Source organism: Garra rufa, chromosome 13 (genome assembly GCF_049309525.1).
Source record: "Garra rufa chromosome 13, GarRuf1.0, whole genome shotgun sequence".
NCBI lineage: Eukaryota > Metazoa > Chordata > Actinopteri > Cypriniformes > Cyprinidae > Garra > Garra rufa.
The window spans coordinates 45,205,461-45,229,844 of NC_133373.1; the positions used below are offsets into that span (position 1 = coordinate 45,205,461).

General features: G+C 33.7%; 2 protein-coding genes across 2 annotated transcripts in view; both read left to right on the top strand.

Moving 5' to 3' along the window:
• Window positions 1–7,466, top strand: part of LOC141348574 (apolipoprotein B-100-like) — a 62,829-nt gene extending 55,363 nt beyond the window's left edge. The window contains 1 exon segment of the mRNA XM_073852852.1: window positions 7,032–7,466. Within this exon segment, the coding sequence (XP_073708953.1) occupies window positions 7,032–7,209 (178 nt within the window). The 3' untranslated portion in view covers window positions 7,210–7,466.
• An 8,065-nt stretch (window positions 7,467–15,531) lies between these two features.
• Window positions 15,532–17,442, top strand: LOC141283646 (G-protein coupled receptor 6-like). Its single transcript, XM_073816955.1, has one exon. It carries the CDS (start codon window positions 15,532–15,534, stop codon window positions 16,528–16,530), a length of 999 nt encoding a protein of 332 aa, XP_073673056.1. The 3' UTR covers window positions 16,531–17,442.
• The last annotated feature ends 6,942 nt before the right edge of the window (window positions 17,443–24,384 follow it).

The following is a 24,384-nucleotide window of genomic DNA, read 5'->3' on the forward strand; positions in this document are numbered from 1 at the left end:
AAAAAAATATTACCTGTTTTCAACACTGATAATAAATCAGTATATTAGAATGATTTCTGAAGGATCATGTGACACTGAAGACTGCAGTAATGATGCTGAAAATTCAGCTTTGCATCACAGGAATAAATTATATTTTAAAAGTATATTAAAATAGAAAACCACTTTTTTAATTTCCATTAACATTTCACAATATTACATTTTTTTCTGTATTTTTAATCAAATTAACGCAGCGTTGATGAGCAGAAAGTCTCCTTTAAAAAGCATTCAATCTTACTGATCTAAATATACATTTATATATAATATTATATTTTTTTTGTATTTTTTGCCTGATCAAATCACTTAATATTCATTTTTACATAAAATGTTCAAAAGTTTGGGTTTAAGATTTTTTTTTTTTTTTATGTTTTTAAAAGAAGTCTCTTCTGCTCATCAAGGCTGCATTTATTTGATCAAAAAACATATTCTTATAATTACTTGATGAATAAAAGTATTATTTTCTTTAAAAACAAATAACTTTTAGTGTGCATATAAATGGTATAGTTCAAAATGTATTCATTTTTACACTTGTAGTAGTTTTTTAAATAATAGTTTACTAAATATGTTAAGTTTATTGCAGTCATCAAAACCTCTTTTTGTGCCACATAAATATTTCCTGTCGTTACATAACATCATTTTCACACTACATTGACGCTGCTCTTAGAAGCGTGTCTTTGTTTTGACATCTCCGCTCTTCTCTCTGTGTGTGTTGCGTTCAGCCGACGCCTCATTGGTCCCTTAAGGTGGGAAATGTTTGTGGGCGGAGTTTGGCAGAGATCTTGTGTTTAATTGGCTCATTCGGAGCGCAGATCATCTGATAGGTGTCGACTTACACATGATTGTAAAGGTCAAGCCTGCACTGGACATGAGTGTGTGTTTGTGAGAGTGTGTAAATGTGATTTACTGTCGTTAAAGTGAAAAATATTAAGCATATTACATTAAATGACATTACGATGCGAGAAGCAGCTGTTGGCAATGAATCAAATATTAATGAATGCTTTCTTTGAAGGTCTGTTTATATATCGTTGCGTTATTTATAATGTATGATACCTCATAATGGCTGTTTTACAGATGATTTACAGTCAAATGTGTTGATGAATGACGCCTATGCTTTTGGTTTTTACACAAAGCTTTATGAACGTGTTATTATACACTGGTTTTTAAAGATGTTTCTTATGCTCATCAAGGCTGCATTTATTTGATCAAAAATAGAGAAAAAAATGTAATATTGTGAAATATTATTTAAATTTAAAGTAACTGTTTTCTATGGGAATATATGTTAAAATGTAATTTATTTCTGTGATGCAAGGCTGAATTTTCATCAGCTGTCTTCAGATCATAAATGCTGATTTATGATCAATGTTGAAAACAATTGTGCTGCTTAATATTTGTTTTGGAACCTGTGATACTTTTAAAAAGAACAGCATTTATTCATATTTTTTCTAAATATGCTATCACTTTTTATTAATTTATCAAATCCTTGGTGAATAAAAGTATTAATTTCTTTTAAAAAAGAAAGAATAAAAAATTACTCACCTCACACTTTAGGATGGTAGTGTATATTGTTAGAAAACCTTTCTATTTTAAAGAAATGCTGTTCTTTTTAACCTTTTATTCATCAAAGAATCCTGAAAAAAAAAGAATCACAGCTTCCAAAAAACATTTGGCAACATTGATAATAAAAGTAATAAATCAGTATATTAGAATGATTTCTGAAGGAGCATGTGACGCTGAAGACTGGAGTAATGATGCTGAAAATTCCACTTTGATCACAAAAATAAATAACATTTTTACATATATTCACATTGAAAATAGCTGTTTTAAATTGAAATAATATTTCATAATTTCTACTGTTTTTGTTTTATTTTGGATCAGAAAACTATTCTTCAAAAACATAAAAAATCATACCGATCTAAAAACCTACATTAGCGCTCAAAAGTTTAAGATCAGTACAATTTTTATTTATTTATTTTTATTTTTTTTAAAGAAAGGTTTTCTAACAATATACACTACCATCCTAAAGTTTGAGATGAGTCATTTTTATTCACCAAGGATTTGATAAATTAATAAAAAGTGATAGCATATTTAGAAAAAATATATATTTTGAAAAAATGCTGTTCTTTTAAACTTGTTATTCATCAAAGAATCCTAAAAAAGAATCACAGCTTCCAAAAAACATTTGGCAACATTGTTAATAAAAGTAATAAATCAGTATATTAGAATGATTTCTGAAGGATCATGCGACGCTGAAGACTGGAGTAATGATGCTGAAAATACAGCTTTGATCACAAAAATAAATGACATTTTACATATATTCACATAGAAAACGGCTGTTTTAAATTGAAATAATATTTCATAATTTTTACTGTTTTTGTTGTATTTTGGGTCAGAAAACAATTCTTCAAAAACATTAAAAATCATACCGATCTAAAAACCTACACTAGAGCACTCAGAAGTTTAAGAACAGTAAAATGTTTTTTTTTTTTTTTTTTTAATAGAAAGGTTTTCCAACAATATACACTACTGTTCAAAAGTGTGGGGTCAGTAAATTTTTTTCTTTCTTTTTAAAAAAATAAAAATAAAACTTTTATTCAGCAAGGATGTGTTAAATTAATAAAAAGTGATAGCACCGATTTACATGGTTAAAGTAGATTAATATTTTGAATAAATGCTGTTCTTTTTATCTTGTTATTCATCAAAGAATCCTGAAAAAAGGAACACAGGTTCCAAAAAAATATTAAGCAGCACAACTGTTTCCAACATTGGTAATAAAAGTAACAAATCAGCATATTAGAATGATTTCTGAAGGATCATGTGACACTGAAGACTGGAGTAACAGCTGATAAAAATTCGGCTTTGCATCACAGAAATAAATTAAATTTTAAAGAACATTAAAGTAAAAAACATTATTTTATGTTGCAATAACATTGTGCAATATTAAATGTTTTTTCTGTATTTTTGATCAAATAAATGCAGCCTTGATGAGCAGAAGAGACTTCTTTCTGATCCCAAACATTTGAGCAGCAGTGTATATCCAGGCTTCACAGGATGTGAGTGAATGTTTAAGATGAGCAAATGTTTGGACACATTTGTCTGATGATGTAATGCTTCCTGTCTGAGTGTGTGTGAGACTCAAATGGACGCGCTGCTGTAACTTCCTCAGGAAGTAGGAAGTGTCACGTCTTGATGTGTCTTTCTGTCGGATAATAGGATGAAGGAAACTGAATCAGACAGACGGATGAAATCAAACCCTTCAGCAGCATGAGTAAAAAAAAACAGACAAACTGATAGTAAAGTCCATTTATCTTTTAAATGTTGATCCTTCCTGTAGTTAAAGACAGTATTCTGATCATTTGAGATAAGTAAATTTAATAAATTATATATACACTGCCGTTCAAAAGTTTGTGCTCAGTTTTTAATGTTTTTTTTTGTGTTTCCTCAAGCTACCTTTATTTGATTAAAAATACATAAAAAAACTGTAATATTGTGAAATATTATTGCAATTTAAAATAGTGGTTTTCTATTTTAATATATTTTAAAACTGAATTTATTTCTGTGATGCAAAGCTGAATTTTCACCATCATTACTTAGTATTCAGTGTCTCGTGATTCTTCAGAAATCATTCTAATATACTGATTTATAATCAATTTTGAAAACAGTTGTGCTGCTTAATATTTTTTTATTCTCTGATAAATAAAACGTTACAAAGATCAGCATTTATGTAAAATAGGAAACTTTTGTAGCAATATACACTATACTGTTCAAAAGTTTGGGATCAGTAAGATTTTTTTATGTTTTTTTAAGAAGTCTTTTCTGCTCATCAAGGCTGCGTTTATTTGATTAAAAATACAGAAAAAACTGTAATATTGTGAAATATTATTGCTATTTAAAATTGTGGTTTTCTATTTTAATATACTTTACAACTGAATTTATTTCTGTGATGCAAAGCGGAATTTTTACCATCATTACTCATTCAGTGTCTCGTGATTCTTCAGAAATCATTCTAATAAACTGATTTATTATCAGTGTTGAAAACAGTTGTGCTGCTTAATATTTTTTTGGATTCTTTGATAAATAAAACGTTACAAAGAACAGCATTAATGTAAAATTAAAAACATTTGTAACAATATACACTACTGTTCAAAAGTTTGGGATCAGTAAGATTTTTAATGTTTTTTTCTTTTCTGCTCCCTAAGCTGCATTTATTTGATTAAAAATACATAAAAGACTGTAATATTGTGAAATATTATTGCCATTTAAAATAGTGCTTTTCTATGTGAATATACTTTAAAACTGAATTTATTTCTGTGATGAAAAGCTGTATTTTCAGCATCATTACTTAGTATTCAGTGTCTCATGATCCTTCAGAAATCATTCTAATATACTGATTTATTATCATTGTTTTTGTAACAATATACTCTATCATTTAAAGTTTGGGGTCAGTAAATTTTTTCTTTCTTACTTTTTTTGAATAAATACTTTTATTCAACAAGGATTTGTTAAATTAACAAGAAGTGATAGTAAAGACTTATATTTCTATTTTTCAAATAAATGCTGTTCTTTTTAACTTTTTATTCATCAAAGAATCCTGAAAAAAAACATCACAGGTTCCAAAAAATATTAAGCAGCACAACTGTATCCAACATTGATAATAAAAGTAATAAATCAGTATATTAGAATGATTTCTGAAGGATCATGTGACTTAAGACTGGAGTAATGATGCTGAAAAATCAGCTTTGCATCACAGGAATAAATTATATTTTAAAGTATCTTAAAATTAAAAACACTTACTTTGAATTGCAATATTTTTTCTGTATTTTTGATCAAATAAATGGAGCTTTATTTAGCATAAGAGACACATCCATCCAGTGTCAGAGGAGTTCATATACATTTAGCTCCAGAGCAAACTAAGTCTCTACTTGTAATTGCAGTCAAGTGTAGGAGGATTTGAGATATAAAGTAAAGCAGTCATGAATAAGCGATGAGACAATCGATCATAATACCAGCCCATGATTAGGCAGGAATTAATTCTAATAGCGAATATAGAGCGTGACTCATGTCTGTGGACATGTGCCTTATCTGAACATGTAATATCTAACCTGTCTTCAGAAAAGAAAGAGCGTGAGTCATGTTTTACCACTTACTGCTTCATTTACATTCATTTCAGTTTTATTGCCACTGCTCTTGCATTTCATGAGAGAATAAGTCACTTTAAAGTTCACTTAGTCTCTTCTTATTTTAGATTGGATGAGTGTGAAGAATTGGCAAGAGATTGAGTTTCATATTAAACATCAAGTAAAGTTTTAAATGTTGTGAACATACCTGTAATATATGTGTGTGTGCTGTGTATAAAACACACACACATGCATGTCTGTATATTTAAGAAAAATGTTGTTTATATATTAAATATATTTATATTTAAAATAAATTATATGGATAAACTTAAACATTTAAATGCATGTAAATATTTTCAAAATATATACTGTATGTGTGTGTCTTTTATATATAGGCTACATAATAAATATACACAATAGTACACACACATATATTTATAAACATTTATAAACGGTTAATAATTTCAACAGCACTGTAAACAACATGTTTAATACTTTTAAATATTTTAATTCATTTATTTGGTTATGTATTTATGCAGAAACGGTGTGCATTATTAATCATTGAAGTAAATGTAAACATACCCAAATTTGCCAAACTGCTAATTTTCATAGAGTATTTATATTAAGATGTATTTAAGTTAAGCATCTTGCTCAATACATCACATATTTATACCACCATTTATATGTATTAATGCATGTTCTCTTTAAAAGAAATCTTTCACTTATTAGAATTGAATAATTTATATATATATTTATTTAAATTAATTTTTTAGAAATAAAAAATAAAAAATGTATATTTTTTACTTATTAAAATTACTTTTTTCATTTTCTAATTTAATTTAATGCAGATTTTTTTTATTTAATTATTAGAATTAAATTTATTCTATTTTCAGACATATTTTTAAAAATAATAAAAATAAAATGATAATAATATTTTTATTTAATATTTAATTACTAGGATTTAATCATTTTAAATTGTAGTGTGTTTAAATATGTTACAGTGTAATTTCTTACATTTTTAAAAGTAGTTTTTTCATTTTCAATTATTAGAATTAAATCATTTTAAATTATTCATACATATTTCAATTAAAAAGTTTTAGTATTCAACTATTGGAATTAAATTGTTTTAATGTTATAGTATTTTTTGTATATAATTTTTTAATTTAAGGGGAGACACTGCCGGAAAAAACAGTTTTTTCATGCACCTGTCAAATTTGAGATTTTGGGCTTTTTGCTTTTTCATAAAGTGTTTTTACAGACTAGGGGAAAGAAAACACCCAAAAGACACTGTTAAGTGTTTCTTTTGTAGCACTTTATCTATTTGTGTCAATAGATTTGAATTACAATACATATTTTTAAAGGCCGTTTTACCAAAATGAGTTTTTTTCTCTTACACTGAGCCATAAATCTCCACTTCAGTAGCACTTACACACACCAAACTTTACATTGTTATTCCTGTCTATATCCTGAAGGTTTTTACAGAGGCATTTGTTCATATACAATTAGCTTGAGTTTATACATTTTACTCAAAAATTGTAAAAAAAAACATGGTTTTCTGTCTGTTCAAAGTTTTTTCTGAATGACAAAATGAAATACCCAAAATCCCCTCTGTAAAACCATTTGACTCTAATATGCCAAAAAATAAATAAATAAACAAGAATTTCGAAACAGACTCGATCCAGTGTTTAGATTTTTGTCCTAGAAATTTATGCAAATGAGTGCATATTTCATTAAATAAAGCCTCATTTGCATATTTAAACCTAACATTTTAGAAAAGTTGTAATACAAAAAATGTTTGAAATTATCAATGTAATCAATCAACTGGGTGAGTAAGGTGATAACTATTAGTTAATGTCTTAATGTCTCTGTTTTTTCTGGCAGCACTCCTGTGTCTCTGTTCCCGTCAGACAGCATCTACGAGGTTTCGGCTCCAGAGGTGGACATCCAGAGCCGCGAGGTGTTCGAGTGTCACGTTCAGACGGGTCGTGGTTGGGTCAGGACTCTGTGTCAGGAAGACGTCCTCATGTACCGCGAGTACATCAGAAACAGATACATGTGAACCTCTGAGACGCTTCTCATCTAAACCAAATGTTTTAAAAAATTAGCCATTTGGCTGTCAAAAATATTCAACATTCCTTTTCCCTATAAAAGCAATGCAGCAGTGTTTGATATGAACTTGTAGGTTATGAAAAACAAACGCCACTGTGACTAAAGTGCAACAAATCGATTCTCAGATGAGCTTCTAATTAAGTTGTGCCTGATGATAACTTGATGTATAAGGTTACATATGTACAGAATAAAAGATCATGAGACTCAGCTGAGACTCAGTTCATATATTCATGTTGGTTCGACGTCGTCCTGCAGGATTTGTGTTTACTGAGGGATCAGATGCAACATTTTATCTTCTGGAGCAGAAAACGAATGGAAAACTCTCACAGATGCACAAAGGAGGAACCCAAGGCACATCTACAGACCAGAAGATCACAAAGACGCTTTTCACACCAAACAAGAGCAAAACACATAGCAAACATTCAGAACTCCCAAGCAGCCACCCCGAATACCCTAGCAACCACATAGCAACACCCTAGAAGAAACAAGCTCCTGGCAACCACCCAGAACTAGGATTGCAAAGGGGTGGAAAATTCCTGCTAAATTTCCAGAAATTTTAGGAAATTTGAGAACTTTTGATAAGTTTCTGGAAATTTTCCATCCTTTGTAACTCTACCCAGAAACACCCTAGCAACCTCCTGGCAACCACATAGCTACACCCTAGAACAAACAACCTCCTGGCAACCACCCAGAACTAACTTTGTGAATTTTTGGAATCATTCAGAAATGTTGGGAAATTTAAAAACTTTTGATACATTTCTGTACATTTTCCATCCTTTGCAACCCTACCCAGAAACACCCTAGCAACCTCCTGGCAACCACATAGCAACATCCTAGAAGAAACAACCTCCTGGCAACCACCCAGAACTAGGATTGCAAAGAGGTGGAAAAGTCCTGCTAAATTTCCAGAAACTTTGTGAATTTTTGGAAACTTTTGGAATTATTCAGAAATTTTGGGAAATTTGAGAACTTTTGGTAAGTTTCTGGAAATTTTCTGTCCTTTGCAACCCTACTTAGAAACACCCTAGCAACCTCCTGGCAACCACATAGCAACACCCTACAAGAAACAACCTCCTGGCAACCACCCAGAACTAGGATTGCAAAGGGGTGGAAAATTCTTACTAAATTTCCAGAAACTTTGGGAATTTTTGAAAACTTCCCAGGATTTTTGCAGTTATATAGAAATGTTGGGAAATTTGGAAACTTATGATACGTTTCTGGAAATTTTCCATCCTTTGCAACCCTACCCAGAAACACCCTAGCAACCTCCTGGCAACCACATAGCAACACCCTAGAAGAAACACCCTCGTGGCAACCACCCAGAACTAGGATTGCAAAGGGGTGGAAAAGTCCTGCTAAATTTCCAGAAACTTTGTGAATTTTTGAAAACTTCCCAGGATTTTAGGAATCATTCAGAAATTTTGGGAAATTTGAGAACTTTTGGTGAGTTTCTGGAAATTTCCTGTCTTTTGCAACCCTACCCAGAAACACCCTAGCAACCACATAGCAACACCCTAAAAGAAACAACCTCCCGGCAACCACCCAGAACTAGAATTGCAAAGGGGTGGAAAATTCCTGCTTAATTTCCAGAAACTTTGTGAATTTTTGAAAACTTCCCAGGATTTTTGTAATCATTCAGAAATTTTGAGAACTTTTGATAAGTTTCTTAAAATTTTCCATCCTTTGCAACCCTTCACAGAAACACCCTAGCAACCTCCTGGCAACCACATAGCAACACCCTAGAAGAAAAAAACACCTGGCAACCACCCAGAATTAGGATTGCAAAGGGGTGGAAAAGTCCTGCTAAATTTCCAGAAACTTTGTGAATTTTTGAAAACTTCCCAGAATTTTTGGAATCATTTGGAAATGTTGGGAAATTTAAGAACTTTTGTTGAGTTTCTGGAAATTTTCCGTCCTTTGCAACCCTACCCAGAAACACCCTAGCAACCACCTACAGGACCATAGCAACCTACTGGCAACCACCATATCACCCAGGGTCTTCTAGCTGGTTGCTTTGTGGTTTCTAAGGTCTTCTGGGTGGTTGCCAGGAGGTTGCTAGTTGTTTCTAGAAGGTTGCTAACAACCTAGAAGATCTTATCAACTTCCTGGCATTGCGGCACTGACTTTTGCACAGGCAAGTACTGCTTACATTTTCTTTGAAAATGTAAAAAAATGTAGTGTCATTTTATAATTTGTTGATTTTGGTTTTGTGAATTTGTAATGAATTTGTATGTTTGTAAATTATATTTGATATATGCTCAGCTGCCTCTCTCTCTGTCTCTCTCTGCTGCAGGCAGCGTCTCGTTTCTCTCTCCGTGTGCCGCGTGAGTCTGGATCCAGTGCACAGGCGTCTGCAGAAATCAGTCACATGGCAGCAGGTGGAAACTTATGAACACACACACATTCATGCATACTCCCTCGCTCGCTCAGGAAAGTGCTGCTGATTACAGGCCTTATTAAAGCGCCATTAGTCTCAGGACAATGATGAAAAGAGATGTGGATAAAAATAATAAAAAATGTGATTTCTCTTTTTATCTGAATGTGTCACTCGCTGAGGCTATTCTAACATTTTAAGAGTGAAAAATAGACTTCAGCTCACACTGAGCTGAATATACTTAAGGATTTAAGGCAAGATGTTTTTTCGTGCACTGTTCAAATTTGGTGTATTTGACTTCTTTGAGACTAGTTGAAGTAAACATCCAAAATAGATCTTAAGCATTTGTTTTAATACACTTTATCTATTTGTGTCTGTAGATTAAAATTCTAGTACATATCTTTAAAAGTTTTTTTCTCCTAATTAGCAGCACTTACATCAACCTTAGCAGTTTTCTTCCTATCTATATTCTGAAGGTCTTTACTGAGGGGTTTGTTCATATATCATTCACCTGGTTTTATTTTTTCACTTTGTCTATTTGCGTATATAGATTTCAATTCCAATACATATTTTTAAAAGATTTTTGTTCACTTCAGCAGCACTTACATACACCAAACTTAGCAGTTTTATTCCTATCTATATTCTGAAGGTCTTTACTGAGGGGTTTGTTCACATATCATTCACCTGGTTTTATTTTTGCACTTTGTCTATTTGCGTATATAGATTTCAATTCCAATACATATTTTTAAAAGATTTTTGTTCACTTCAGCAGCACTTACATACACCAAACTTAGCAGTTTTATTCCTATCTATATTCTGAAGGTCTTTACTGAGGGGTTTGTTCATATATCATTCACCTGGTTTTATTTTTGCACTTTGTCTATTTGCGTATATAGATTTCAATTCCAATACATATTTTTAAAAGATTTTTCTTCACTTCAGCAGCACTTACATACACCAAACTTAGCAGTTTTATTCCTATCTATATTCTGAAGGTCTTTACTGAGGGGTTTGTTCATGTATCATTCACCTGGTTTTATTTTTACACTTTGTCTTTTTGCTTCTATAGTTTTCAATTACAATACGTGTTTTAAAAAGATTTTTCTTCACTTCAGCAGCACTCATATACACAAAAACTTACAGATTTATTCCTGTCTATATTCTGAAGGTTTTTACTGAGGAGTTTGTTCATGTATCATTCACCTGGTTTTATTTTTGCATTTTGTCTTTTTGCTTCTATAGATTTCAATTCCAATACATGTTTTAAAAAGTTTTTTTCTCCACTTTAGTAGCACTTACATGCACCAAACTTATCAGTTTTATTCATCTATATTCTGAAGGTTTTTACTGAGGGGTTTGTTTATATATCAATCGCCTTGTTTTATTTTTGCACTTTGTCTATTTGCATATATAGATTTAAATTTCAATACATGTTTTGTTTTAAAAAGATTTTTCTCCACTTCAGCAGCACTTACATACACCAAACTTAGCAGTTTTATTCCTCTGTATATTCTGAAAGTATTTACTGAGGGGTTTGTTCATGTATCATTCACCTGGTTTTATTTTTGCATTTTGTCTATTTGCGTATATAGATTTCAATTCCAATACATATTTTTAAAAGATATTTCTTCACTTCAGCAGCACTTACATACATCAAACTTTGCAGTTTTATTCCTATCTATATTCTGAAGGTCTTTACTGAGGGGTTTGTTCATATATCATTCACCTGGTTTTATTTTTGCACTTTGTCTTTTTGCTTCTATTGTTTTCAATTACAATACGTATTTTAAAAAGATTTTTCTTCACTTCAGTAGCACTTACATTCACCAAACTTAGCAATTTTATTCCTATCTATATTTTGAAGGTTTTTACTGAGGGGTTTGTTCATGTATCATTCACCTGGTTTTATTTTTGCACTTTGTCTTTTTGCATCTATAGATTTCAATTCCAATGCGTGTTTAATATTTTTTTTCTCCACTTCAGCAGCACTTATATACACCAAAACTTACAGATTTATTCCTATCAATAATCTGAACATTTTTACTGAGGGATTTGTTTATATATAATTTTCTTGTTTTTTTTCCCCTAAAAAAAATAATTTTATGCCTGTTGACAGTATTTTCCGATTCATGGAGTAATAAAAAGAAAAATCAAAAATCCCTTCTGTAAAAATCTTTAACTTTATGTGAACCAGTGAATATGTTCAAGGTTTAAATGTGGCATCAGACTGTAAAATCAGTCAGTTTTATATATATATATATATATATAATTGTGTCTCTATTTAATTAGACACTTGATCCAGTTAGAAACCACCTACAACACTAACTAACAGCTCTCTGGAATACTTTTGTATATAATGACACTAAACTGTATAAGTGATTGTTGACCCAGGCAATTGATTTATGCAATAAGTGAATAGATGTACATGCAGCTTCACATGAGGGATTATTTTGTGATCATGAGCATTAGAATTGCTCATCACACATTACATGACATTTGTTTTACTATTGTTCCTGTTGCATGAGATGTTATTTTGTCTTTCTCTCAGTGCTTCGTTTTCTTCATTCTCCCCCTGCTCTTTCTTTTTTCTCTGTTTACATTGTTGTAATCACATATTTTTCAGCAGTGAGTAAATGCATGTAGCTGCACTGGTTTCTAGGATACCAGGATAAAAAGAAATGGAGAGATACTAAGAGAGAGGGAGAGAGAGATGAGCTTCACTGCAGTCAGATACTGCTGACAGTCATCAGGACACACATGATCACATCAGACATACAGATGAAAATTACATGATAATACATAAAAACATTTCAATTTTGTGCATAATATACACATCATATGTAATATTTCCTTTCACTATTCTCTGAGGCCTTATGCATCTGATGCTGATGTTGCAGGTGGTGCAATTCGGTTGCTAGGTTTTTTTTTTATAGAAACACTTCTCACATGTTCTTTAGCGCATGCAGTGTTAAACTTAAGCACATTAGAAACTTTCAGATCTCTTTTTGATTGGACTGTGTGGTAATGAGCGTCGTGTGTCGTCTGTCTGTGACTCTCTGAGCGTCCTGTAAATGGAGCTTCAGAAAGGCCGCGCGGGTGCTGTGATCGCCTAGTGTTCGCTGTGAATATTTGACTGCTTTGTGACGGTGTGAACAGAACATTCACCTCAGGAGCTCCATTACAGACCGTTTCTGCAGACTGTTTCTGTCACTAAATCACCTGCAGAGCATGTTCTCTTTTACTCAGAGATAGTGTGAATTTAATATCCGTGCATCTAAAACCTGTACGAAAATGACTGTGACTGTACCATGGCACACTGATGGCATCAAATTGTTCTTTAACATGTTCCAAATGTTCATGTACCATTGTAATGAAGGATTTCTATTCATATGTCATGGTACTGTGATGGTGTCAGATAAAAAAATGTTTTTTCTTATTTACCGTGACAAAAGTGAAATTTTAAATGGTTGCTATTCACCTTATTTTGAAATGCGAAAAAACTGAAATCATTTGCGCTGCAAACTAGTCTGATTTAATTAAGTATATCAGTAGATTTCAATTTCAATACATGTTTTAAAAAAGTTTTTTCTCCACTTCAGCATCACTTACATGCACCAGAACTTACTGAGGGGTTTTTTTCATATATAATTAGCTTGATATATATTTCAAAATATTTGAAAAATTCTTATTTTTTATTTTTTTTTAAGTGCAGTAAGCTCTAAAATCATTTGCGCTACAAACTAGTCTGATTTAAACAGTATTTTTTTTAAACACTAAAATTGGTTTTAATGTATTGTATATTTTAATATAATAAGATTTTTTTTGTTTAATTTATTTATATATACATATACATATTCAACATAAAACAACATAAAACAAAATGAGAATCATTCCTTGGCACAGTTTGTATGTGTTTTTTTTTTTTTTATAAATAATATTTGACTAAAAAAAAAATAATAATAAAAAAAATTAAGTCAAGTGTGTCCAAACTTTTGACTAGTGGTGTGTATATAAATAAATAATTTAATTATATACATGTTATTTTGATTATCATCATCATTTCCTGTGAATGTGTGCGACTTCCGATTCATCAGACGCTTTTGGTACATAAACTACACCAACAAAGGTGCAATAAACATTCAACTATTTGTGCTACAAACCAGTGTATTTATGATTGCGATCATTCACATAATATATACCAGTTTGCAATATCAAGGAGTGTAATGGATTGTTTTTGTACCGTTAAAATAACTGGATGAGAATGACACCGGAAGTCCAGCACATTTACGTTACAAATGACCGCGTGCGTTCTTAGGACCATAATATGATGCTGCTAATGTCCAGTAGATGAAGCTTTGTTTTTAGCTTTTCCAATGCAAACTACTGTAAGATTGATCATTTAAGATCATGCATTAAAGTACTGAAAACATATGCGTCATTGACATATGCATTGTAGTGCATACATACACCATACGCTACAGTGCCATCATCCAAGTTTGCAATGCCAGCCTTTAATGCATGCAAACAGATTTTGTATAAAATACAGTGGCGCCCAAAATGTATTTTGACACGTGAGCTCAGCATGTTTCTTTAGATCGAACACTTATATATTATCTTGTGCACATCAGTTGCAATCACTCACCTGAAGCTATGATGTTATGCGCCCAACGCTGCTCGGTCGCGCGCAGATGTAGGCGGCGGCGCGCTGACGTCACCAGGGTTTATTAGCGCCGCTCGGACCCGCAAAAGCCAGTCAGTCTCTCTTCGCTCCCGCATGGCCGGTACCTCGACCGCTCCCCGTGCTCTAAACCAGATCCAGGACTCATGTCCGGGAATCCAGACCGGAGTAAAGGATTCACTTGAAAAAGAACACGCAAGCGCTCAGCTGAAGAAACTCTCTTCGTCTCTGTTTTCCTCCATGTGAAGTAAAAGGTACGAAAAGCGATTGCTGGTTTTTCCCAATCATAATCTCAAATGAGATGCTGCGTTTGCAAGTTTTGAGAGTTTGTGCGCAAGCAAACCGCGTTATTTTGTCTTTTTTTTTTTTTTTTACTAAAGCGAAGTTGGTTTCAGCACCACGGACAGCGCCATGCACAAACGCCGCTTATCAAGCAAATGTTTGTTTTTGTTTATTTTAAATCATATTTTAATTTGTTTAGCTTTTAAATTATGGGTTTGCATTTTCATTTAATGTCTTAAGTTCCATATGCATCGGCAAGACTCTTGTCCACATAAAGTTGCTTCTATTTTCATTTCAAAGCAAAGATTGTGCGTTTTTTTACACTTTTTGCGCACGATCAACATTTAAAGCGACAATCGTCAATCGTCAAATACCCTAGAGATGAATTTGCATTCTTTAACACTGACTGAATGTTGTTTTAAATTACGCTTAATATGGTTTTTGTTCTATTTTAAGCATACAGTCCATGCATCTGCAGTCCATGCAAGTCCACTTTGGCTTTTTTAATTTTTCATTTTTATTGAAGGAAAAAGTACGCCAGCAACTGCAGTTTTTGCACATCACTGAACCAAGAGTTTACAACTTTTAAAAGATGTTTATGCTCAAAATAGAAGATTTGTTCTTGACGAAAAGCAACATTTTGAGATTCAGCACCATGGACAGCTCCAATTGACTGCCAATGCCAATTAACGAGATTTCTTCACGCAAATCATATAATAAAGATTCTTAATGAGGTTTTACCTCTTTTTTAAGTGCAATATCCATGCTTCTATTTAAATTTTGTACACTTTTAACTTCAACTTTTAAAAGTTGCTTATGCACAAACGTTTCATGATTATTTTCTTAATGCATAAGATGATATTATCAAGCTTTTTATTCTGAGTGTGAAGTCTTTCATTTATAGATGTATTTGATGTCATTTTTGTCCAGGCTGAGCGATGAACGAGAGTGCGGCGCTCAACGATAGCGGGGCGGGCTTACTGGCGTCCTCATGGCTGGAAGCCGAAGCCTTCGACGCCAACCAGACCCTGGCGCTCTCATCGGCGGCCCTTGATTTCCACGTCAACCCGTGGGACATCATGCTGTGCCTGTCGGGGACGGTGATTGCCTGTGAAAACGCCATCGTAGTGGCCATCATCTTCTACACACCGACGCTGCGCAACCCCATGTTCGTTCTGATCGGCAGCCTTGCCACCGCCGACCTGCTGGCCGGCATGGGATTAATCCTGAACTTCGCGTTCCAGTATCTGGTCTCGTCTGAGACCATCAGCCTTATTACGGTCGGATTCCTGGTGGCGTCCTTCACGGCGTCCATCAGCAGCCTGCTCGCCATCACGGTCGACCGCTACCTGTCGCTGTACAACGCCTTGACGTACTTTTCCGAGAAGACAGTGCATTATGTGCATCTGATGCTTGTGGGGACATGGGGCGCCTCGCTCGGATTGGGACTGCTGCCCGTTTTGGGCTGGAACTGCTTGGACGATCCGTCCACCTGCAGCATCGTGCGTCCGCTCAACCGCACCAACCTCACCCTCCTCGCCGCGTCGTTTTTCGTCATCTTTGCCCTCATGCTCAGCCTGTACTTTAAGATCTGCAAGATAGTGTGTCACCACGCACACCAGATTGCTCTGCAGCAACACTTCTTCACCACATCACACTATGTGGCCACCAAGAAGGGCGTCTCTACGCTCGCCATCATCCTGGGCACGTTCGGCGCAAGCTGGCTGCCCTTCGCTATATACTGTTTGGTCGGGGAGCGTGAGTATCCTCCGGTGTACACATACGCCACTTTGCTCCCTGCCACTTATAACTCCATGATCAACCCCATCATCTACGCCTACCGCAACACGGAGATCCAGCGCTCCATCTACATGCTTTTCTGCGGCTGCTTTCAGACCAACGGCTCGTACCGATCCAGATCACCCAGCGAGGTGTAGATCCTCTCCGCTTTGTTTTTAACCCTGTAAAGCCCTGATATATAAAATAATAGTCCAGTTTTTGGAAATGGAAAAGTTCATAATTGATACGTCAGGCTTTAATGGCTCAAATAATGAGAATGTGAAGGAAAAAAGAGCCAAATATTATTCAATCTGAGCAAAAATGTCTAAGTTGTAATGTAAATCATTGAGATCACTCTATATTTCCAATAATATGTCTTAGTAAGATGAGATTTAGATGATACAACGTATATTGCAATGCAATCCGATGTTAATTGAGAGATGAACAAATAAACATTCCTCAAAAGATATGAGATGTTTTGGAGGCTTGGGGAAGATCATTCCTCCTCTGAGGAACGGTGAAAGTAAAGCTTGTGGAAACAATCGTTCCTCAAAAAATGTGATCAGATTTGAGACTAAAAAATGATTCATGGAGAATCAAGTAAAGCCAAGCTGCTTCAGTGCAGTACGTGTTTATCTGGAAAATTAATCAGTCAAGATTTGACAGCAAAGACACGTGAAGCACTAGCTGGCCTTTTACTTGATTAAAAAAACTCTAAACTGTCAATCAGGCGACAGAAGGCATTGTGTTTTCCTCATGTTGATCACTTAGGCCTTATGAATTTGCATTTCATTCGGCTTTATAGGGTTAAACTCTCGTTCATGTTGCCTGTATACGTGCAGAAGTATGAATATGGCGCTCAAAGTGTCTGTTGCGCATATTGCACTTTACTGAGACCCGGGCGTCTCGACACGCTGTGAACAAGCAACGACCCGCATCAAGAATGTATATTTATATTATTTATAAGCGACATGTTGCACTTTACTGTACAAATCTAGATGCCAAAGCAGTATTGCGTAGGCCTACGTGTTTGACGACTTACTGTGTGATGGGTTTTCTATTTTGTAAAGTTGTCCATGACTGTACATTTTTATACAAAACGGTGAACACAAAATAAACATGAAAACTAAAAATGGGCTTGTTTTTCATTGCTCAAAGTGTGTTTGTAAGCTTGAGTGTGTGTGAGGAAATGAAAGAATGATACAAAAGCTGAAACTGTCTTGATGTCATCTATTTAAAAACACAGTACACCTAAAAATGATCCTCTAGAGTGAATGGGTGCCGTCAGAATGAGAGTCCAAACAGATGATAAAAACACCACAGTAATCCACACCACTCCAGTCCATCAGGTAACATCTTGAGAAGACAAAAGCTGAAACAAATCCATCATTAAGATGTTTTTTAACTAAAATATGAGTCCGTAATCTGTAATAATGCTTCCTCCAGTGAAAAAGTCCATCTCCTGTTGTCTCTCACATCAAAATCCAGCCACATATTTGTTTAGAGCTGATTTGGATTGTAAACAGTGCTTGATTTGTTCTCTCCTGATTCAGACCAGACCACTATTTCACAGGAGGAAGCGTAATTATGGGCGTTAAAAATGTCTTAATAAAGGATTTGTTTCAGCTCTTGTCTTCTCAAGATGTTAACTGATGGACTGGAGTGGTGTGGATTACTTGTGGATCGATGTGATGTTTTTATCAGCTGTTTGGTCTCTCATTCTGACGGCACCCATTCACACCCATTGGTGAGCAAGTGATGGAATGACACATTTCTCCAAATCTGATTAAGAAACAGACTCATCTACATCTTGGATGGCCTGAGAGTGAGTAAATTTACAGCATATGTTCATTTTTTGCTAAACTATTACTCTAAATAAAATGCTAAATTAAAATTATATTTATTTTTTCTTTAACAACTATTTCTTTCATTAAAGAACATACAGTTTTGGTACATATGGAGGTTATTTAATTTACCCATACTGACACAGTATCTGTTAACAAAATTTAAAATCTTGGGATCTTGAGTTCTGAAAGTTGAGAACCACTGCTTTAAATATGTGACCCTGGACCACAAAACCAGTCATAAGGTTAAATTTTACAAAACTGAGATGTATGCATCATATGAATACTCAATAAATAAGCTTTCTATTGATGTATAGTTTGTTAGGATAGGACAATATTTGGCCGAGATACATCTATTTGAAAATCTGGAATCTGAGGGTGCAAAAAAATCAAAATACTGAGAAAATCACCTTTAAAGTTGTCCAAATTAAGTTCTTAACAATGCATATTACTAATCAAAAATTACATTTTGATATATTTACAGTAGGAATTTTACAAAGAATCGTCATGGAACATGATCTTTACTTAATTTCCTAATGATTTTTGGCATAAAAGAAAAATCAAAAATTTTGACCCATGCAATGTATTTTTGGCTATTGCTACAAATATACCCCAGCGACTTAAGACTGGTTTTGTGGTCCAGAGTCACATATATGTATCTATATTATGCACAAAAGCTGTAATAATTGGTTAAATTGGCCAAATTGTGGACAACAGAAGACAATAAATCACTTGGTTTGTCGTCAGAGTCACTGTCAGCACCTGCTACGTTCGCTGATTAATGAAGCTCTTCTGACAGTCATGAATTTTTTCTCCTTTAGCGCTAATTAAGTTCAAGAGTGGACGAGATGCTCATACAGATTCATTCATTCAGTTCCATCATCACTGAAGCAGGTGGAGTAGGAACACCTAACATCTGAGCACTGCTAATTACATCCGTCCTTCAGTTTTTTTTTAAGGTTCCTTCAAGTTCACTCCATCCAGACTAATAGATTTACAAGTGCTCTAAACATGTTATTATATTGCGGGTCAATTTGATCCACATTAATTGCTTGAAAATTGGTTCAGCTATTTATTTCTTGTAGAAATTTGGTGGCTTCTTGTGATTTAGGGTAATGAATGTGCATGCAATGTTTCAATGGAAAAGCTGTACACATTTTTGTAAAGCCAATTGGCTTCTGTGTTATTTGCCAAAAACAACACTAAAAAGCAGAAAAACTTTATTGTAACTTGTCAAATTATATTATAGTAGATTTTTTTAGTGTTTGATTGTTGTTTGAATTGTCTTAAAAGTATAAAATAGATGTTATTTTATATTTATACTTTATGCTTTATTTTATATTCATGTGATGTCAGTATTTGTGTCTAAGTTTTAGAGGTAAGGAAATGGCTTTTTAAATAAATAAATAATACTGAAAAATCCAGTTATGCCATTTTTGTTAAAAAAAATACCAGCTTAAAAAAGTGTTTTATTAATTATCCACAATAATGCATTTTGAAGAAAAATTAGGTATATTTTTATTTTATGCCAACTTTAAACATCTTTATGATGGATTTGTTTCAGCTTTTGTCTTCTCAAGATGTTAACTGATGGACTGGAGTGGTGTGGATTATTGTTGATTAGTGTGGAACATTAGCGAGTTGCTAGCATGTTTCTAACATGTTTCTAGCATGATTAGCAAGTTGCTAGCATGTTTCTTACATGTTTCCAGCCAGACTAGCAAGTTGTTAGCACAATTAGCATGTTTCTAGCAAATTGCTAGCACAGTTCTATCAGCAAGACAGACTAACAAGCTGCTAACACATTTCTAACATGTTTCTAGCATGATTAACAAGTTGCTAGCATGTTGCTAACATGTTTCTAGCCAGACTAGCAAGTTGCTAGCATGTTTCTAGCATGATTAGCAAGTTGCTAGCATGTTGTTAACCTGTTTCTAGCCAGACTAGCAAGTTGCTAGCATGTTTCTAGCATGATTTGCAGGTTTTTTTAGCATGTTTCCTAACATGATTAGCCAGTTTTTAACATGTTTCTAGCATGATTAGCAAGTTGCTAGCATGTTGCTAACATGTTTCTAGCCAGACTAGCCAGTTGCTAGCATGTTTCTAGCATGATTAGCGAGTTGCATGTTAGCATTTTATAACATGTTTCTAGCCAGACTAGCAAGTTGTTACCATGTTTCCAGCATGATTAGCCAGTTTTTAGCATGTTTCTAGCATGATTAGCAGGTTTTTTAGCATGTTTCCTAACATGATTAGCCAGTTTTTAGCATGTTTCTAGCATGATTAGCAAGTTGCTAGCATGTTGCTAACATGTTTCTAGCCAGACTAGCCAGTTGCTAGCATGTTTCTAGCATGATTAGCGAGTTGCATGTTAGCATTTTATAACATGTTTCTAGCCAGACTAGCAAGTTGTTACCATGTTTCCAGCATGATTAGCCAGTTTTTAGCATGTTTCTAGCATGATTAGCAGGTTTTTTAGCATGTTTCCTAACATGATTAGCCAGTTTTTAGCATGTTTCTAGCATGATTAGCAAGTTGCTAGCATGTTGCTAACATGTTTCTAGCCAGACTAGCCAGTTGCTAGCATGTTTCTAGCATGATTATCGAGTTGCATGTTAGCATTTTATAACATGTTTCTAGCCAGACTAACAAGTTGTTACCATGTTTCCAGCATGATTAGCCAGTTTTTAGCATGTTTCTAGCATGATTAGCAGGTTTTTTTAGCATGTTTCCTAACATGATTAGCCAGTTTTTAGCATGTTTCTAGCATGATTAGCAAGTTGCTAGCATGTTGCTAACATGTTTCTAGCCAGACTAGCCAGTTGCTAACATGTTTCTAGCCAGTTGCTAGCATGTTTCTAGCATGATTAGTGAGTTGCATGTTAGCATTTTATAACATGTTTCTAGCCAGACTAGCCAGTTGTTACCATGTTTCCAGCATGATTAGCAGGTTTTTAGCACGTTTCCTAGGATGATTAGTTATTAATTCTTTGTATAAAGCAGTGAAATGATGCACAAAAGTTGTAATAATTGGTTGAAGTGTCTGTAATGTTGTCGTAGACATCAGGAGGATCTGTTGGTCTCAGTCTCTCTCCGCATCTGCTGCAGTTTCAAAGTAAATGTTCTTCAGTTTTCTCCTCATATCCTGATTCTGATGTCATTTTGACCCTCTTGCCCTTGCGCTGACATTAGCAGACAGTCATTGACACAAGACACACTATATTTAAACATGCTGTTTCTCAATCATAATTAGTCTAGCTGTGGAAAATGAAATGAGGGTCTTTCTGTGATGTTTGTGAATGAAATAGACGCTGAGCTTTTGGTCTGCATAGTGTTTTTGAAATAAAAGCCTAAAGCAGAGGCTCTATTAGAGTCCAGACTGAGCTGATTGTGTGTTATCTGTCTGTGTTTGAACAGCCGCTCACTGATCCTCCTCCTGCGCTGCCAGCTTCACGTGTTGAATCACAGCGTTATTCTGATGGATGTGGGCGCAGCAGACGGGCTTCATCATGGTCTGTGGGATGGCGGGTGTCTATTGGGCGCTCGATGACGTGACGTCCTGAAGAGAATTGGAGCTGGATGGAGTCAGTGAACCAGGTGTTTTCTCATTTTCCTGTGGTTCAGACAGGAGGTCATGGGGTTGATTCCCAGAGAATGCATTAACCGCTATACTTTCAATTCAGTGCAAGTCGCTTTGGATAGAAGCATGTGCAAATTGCACCAATGTAAATGTAAATGTCACATGCACTGAAATTATAAAACTGATATAATGAAATAAGTTTCACTTAGAAATTATTGGTAAATTTTATAAGTTGCAGTAGCCAAAAATACATCGTATGGGTCAAAATTATCGATTTTTCTTTTATGCCAAAAATCATTAAGATATTAAGTAAAGATCATGTTTCTATGAAGATATTTTGTAAACTTCCTTCTGTAAATATATCAACACTTAATTTTTGATTAGTAATATGCATTGCTAAGAACTTCATTTGGACGACTTTAAAGGTATTATTTTTATGACAATAAAAACCTCCTGAAGAATAACGGTGTATAAACTTACGATAAAGTTATGACAAGAAACATGACAAAAATGAATATCTACATAAAACCAATGAAATTATTTAAAACATACCTGATTAATTCATTTTTCTAAAATATATTAAGACAAATATAAAAAATATAAATAAAAAATATAACAAAACATACATGAAAGCTTATTTATTAAGCTTTTTTAGATGCTGTATAAATCTCAATTTAAAAAAAATTGACCATTATGACTGGTTTTGTCGTTTAGAGTCACAAATAATTACACAGAAATGCCAAGTAACACATTGAATTACACATAACATTTTGAAGTAGAAAACCTGAAGTACTATTTTCTTGTCAAATGTACTCCAATAATCTTTCAAAAATTTACAGCATATATATCAACATTTTTTAAATTAAAAACCAAAAACCAAAAAAAAAGATTTGTTATTTTCCAAAGAAAACTGTTTTTATATTATATTATATATACTTTATATTATATATTATAATATATTTATGATTTATATATATATATATATATATATATATATATATATATATATATATATTACCGTTTTATGTTTAGATAATTATATATAATCATATATTAAATCGTTAAAAATATTTAAATTAAATAGCCTTTTTATACACTTGTCACAATTTTTATACGTCACTTTTCTGCTTTTACAAAAAATTATCAAATAATAATAATATCTAATTCTTACTTTTACAGGTTATTTTTTACCAACATTTTAATAACTTCTTAATATTACATGTTTTTAGCTCTTTTTGTTTTTAGTTTGTTCAAAGGTTTATGTATAATCTACTCTCATTTATAAAATATAAAAAATTGGTTACATTAGTTTTTAAATATGTCGTATTTTAAATAAAATAAATAATTGTATGATGTATAGTTTTTTTTTTTACTTTCCTAAATGTCATTTTAAAAATGAAAAAGCAGAACAAATACACACAAAAAACATTTTATAGTAAATGGGCTTCAAATTTCTACCAAAAATGTTTCTTTTGCGTTCGCAGAATTCACAACAAACAAACAGAAAGTTTGCGTGACGTCACTGAGTCCCGAGCGTGTGTGTCACGTGACGTTACGGACAGCAGCGGCGCGGTTTCAGTCGGTCTTTAGCAGGCAGATGTTGTTTAAATGTGTTTTATTGTCCTCTATTAGAGTGACATCATCTCTGATCTGGACTTCACGCTCTGTTTGAGATCTCCGAGAGCTCAGAGTGAGAATCAGCAACACAGACATTTATGAGCGCCTCCATCCGGGATATTCCAAACTCGTTCTGCTCTGATGCTTGTTTCTGGACATTTCTGCAGTGATTCCCGCGGTGTTTTGTCTGCGCTCTCTCGCTGTTTTATTCATGCGCGCCCACGCGAGCCATCTGAATCTCTAAAGCGGCTCGAGTCATCTTAGCAACACACCCACTGAACGAAACTAACCTTCATCATCATCGCCATCAACGTCATCAGCGTCTTCCCTCCTCTTCATCATTCTCTCTTTATTCGTAAGGACGAATTAAATGTTAAACAAGCAAGTGTTTTCAATCATACAGCAAATTTGTCTTTATTTTTATAAAAACAATATGATTTCAGGGGGAAAATGCAATTAGTTTAATTAAGTATTTAAATAATTATACAAACATCTCAGTAAAATTAAGTAACGCTGACGCATTTTTTGACGCAAAAATAGAGGCAATTCGCGCGCACACGCACACACTTAGACTAGTGTAGTAGGTGAAAGTGCAGACAGTAGTAAATACTTCAGTCACTGTGCAAGAGGAGCTTTGTGGTCATAATAAGTGCTGTCGTTATATTTTTAGACTCTTGCAGCAAAAAAATTCTTTAGGGTGACAGTACATAGTGCATAAAATATTCGAGTTTTGTCTTTGTTTTCCTATTATTTTCATACTTTCTAAAGGGAATGATTGAAAAGTACTTTGACCAATAGCGTGCAGGCAGTGTACACAATTGACCAATCGTGGCGTGCGAGAAGGCGGGATCTAGAGAACGGTTGAGGCAACGCACAAACGCCTACATTTAATTATTATTATTATTTCTTTATTATTTTAATTAATTTTTATTATCTTATAAGGGAAAAAGAGGACCTATGGTCACTCTAAA

Bases quoted from the DNA above. Each gene is read 5' to 3' on its own strand.
- LOC141283646 (XM_073816955.1), top strand. From the start codon at position 15,532: ATGAACGAGAGTGCGGCGCTCAACGATAGCGGGGCGGGCTTACTGGCG.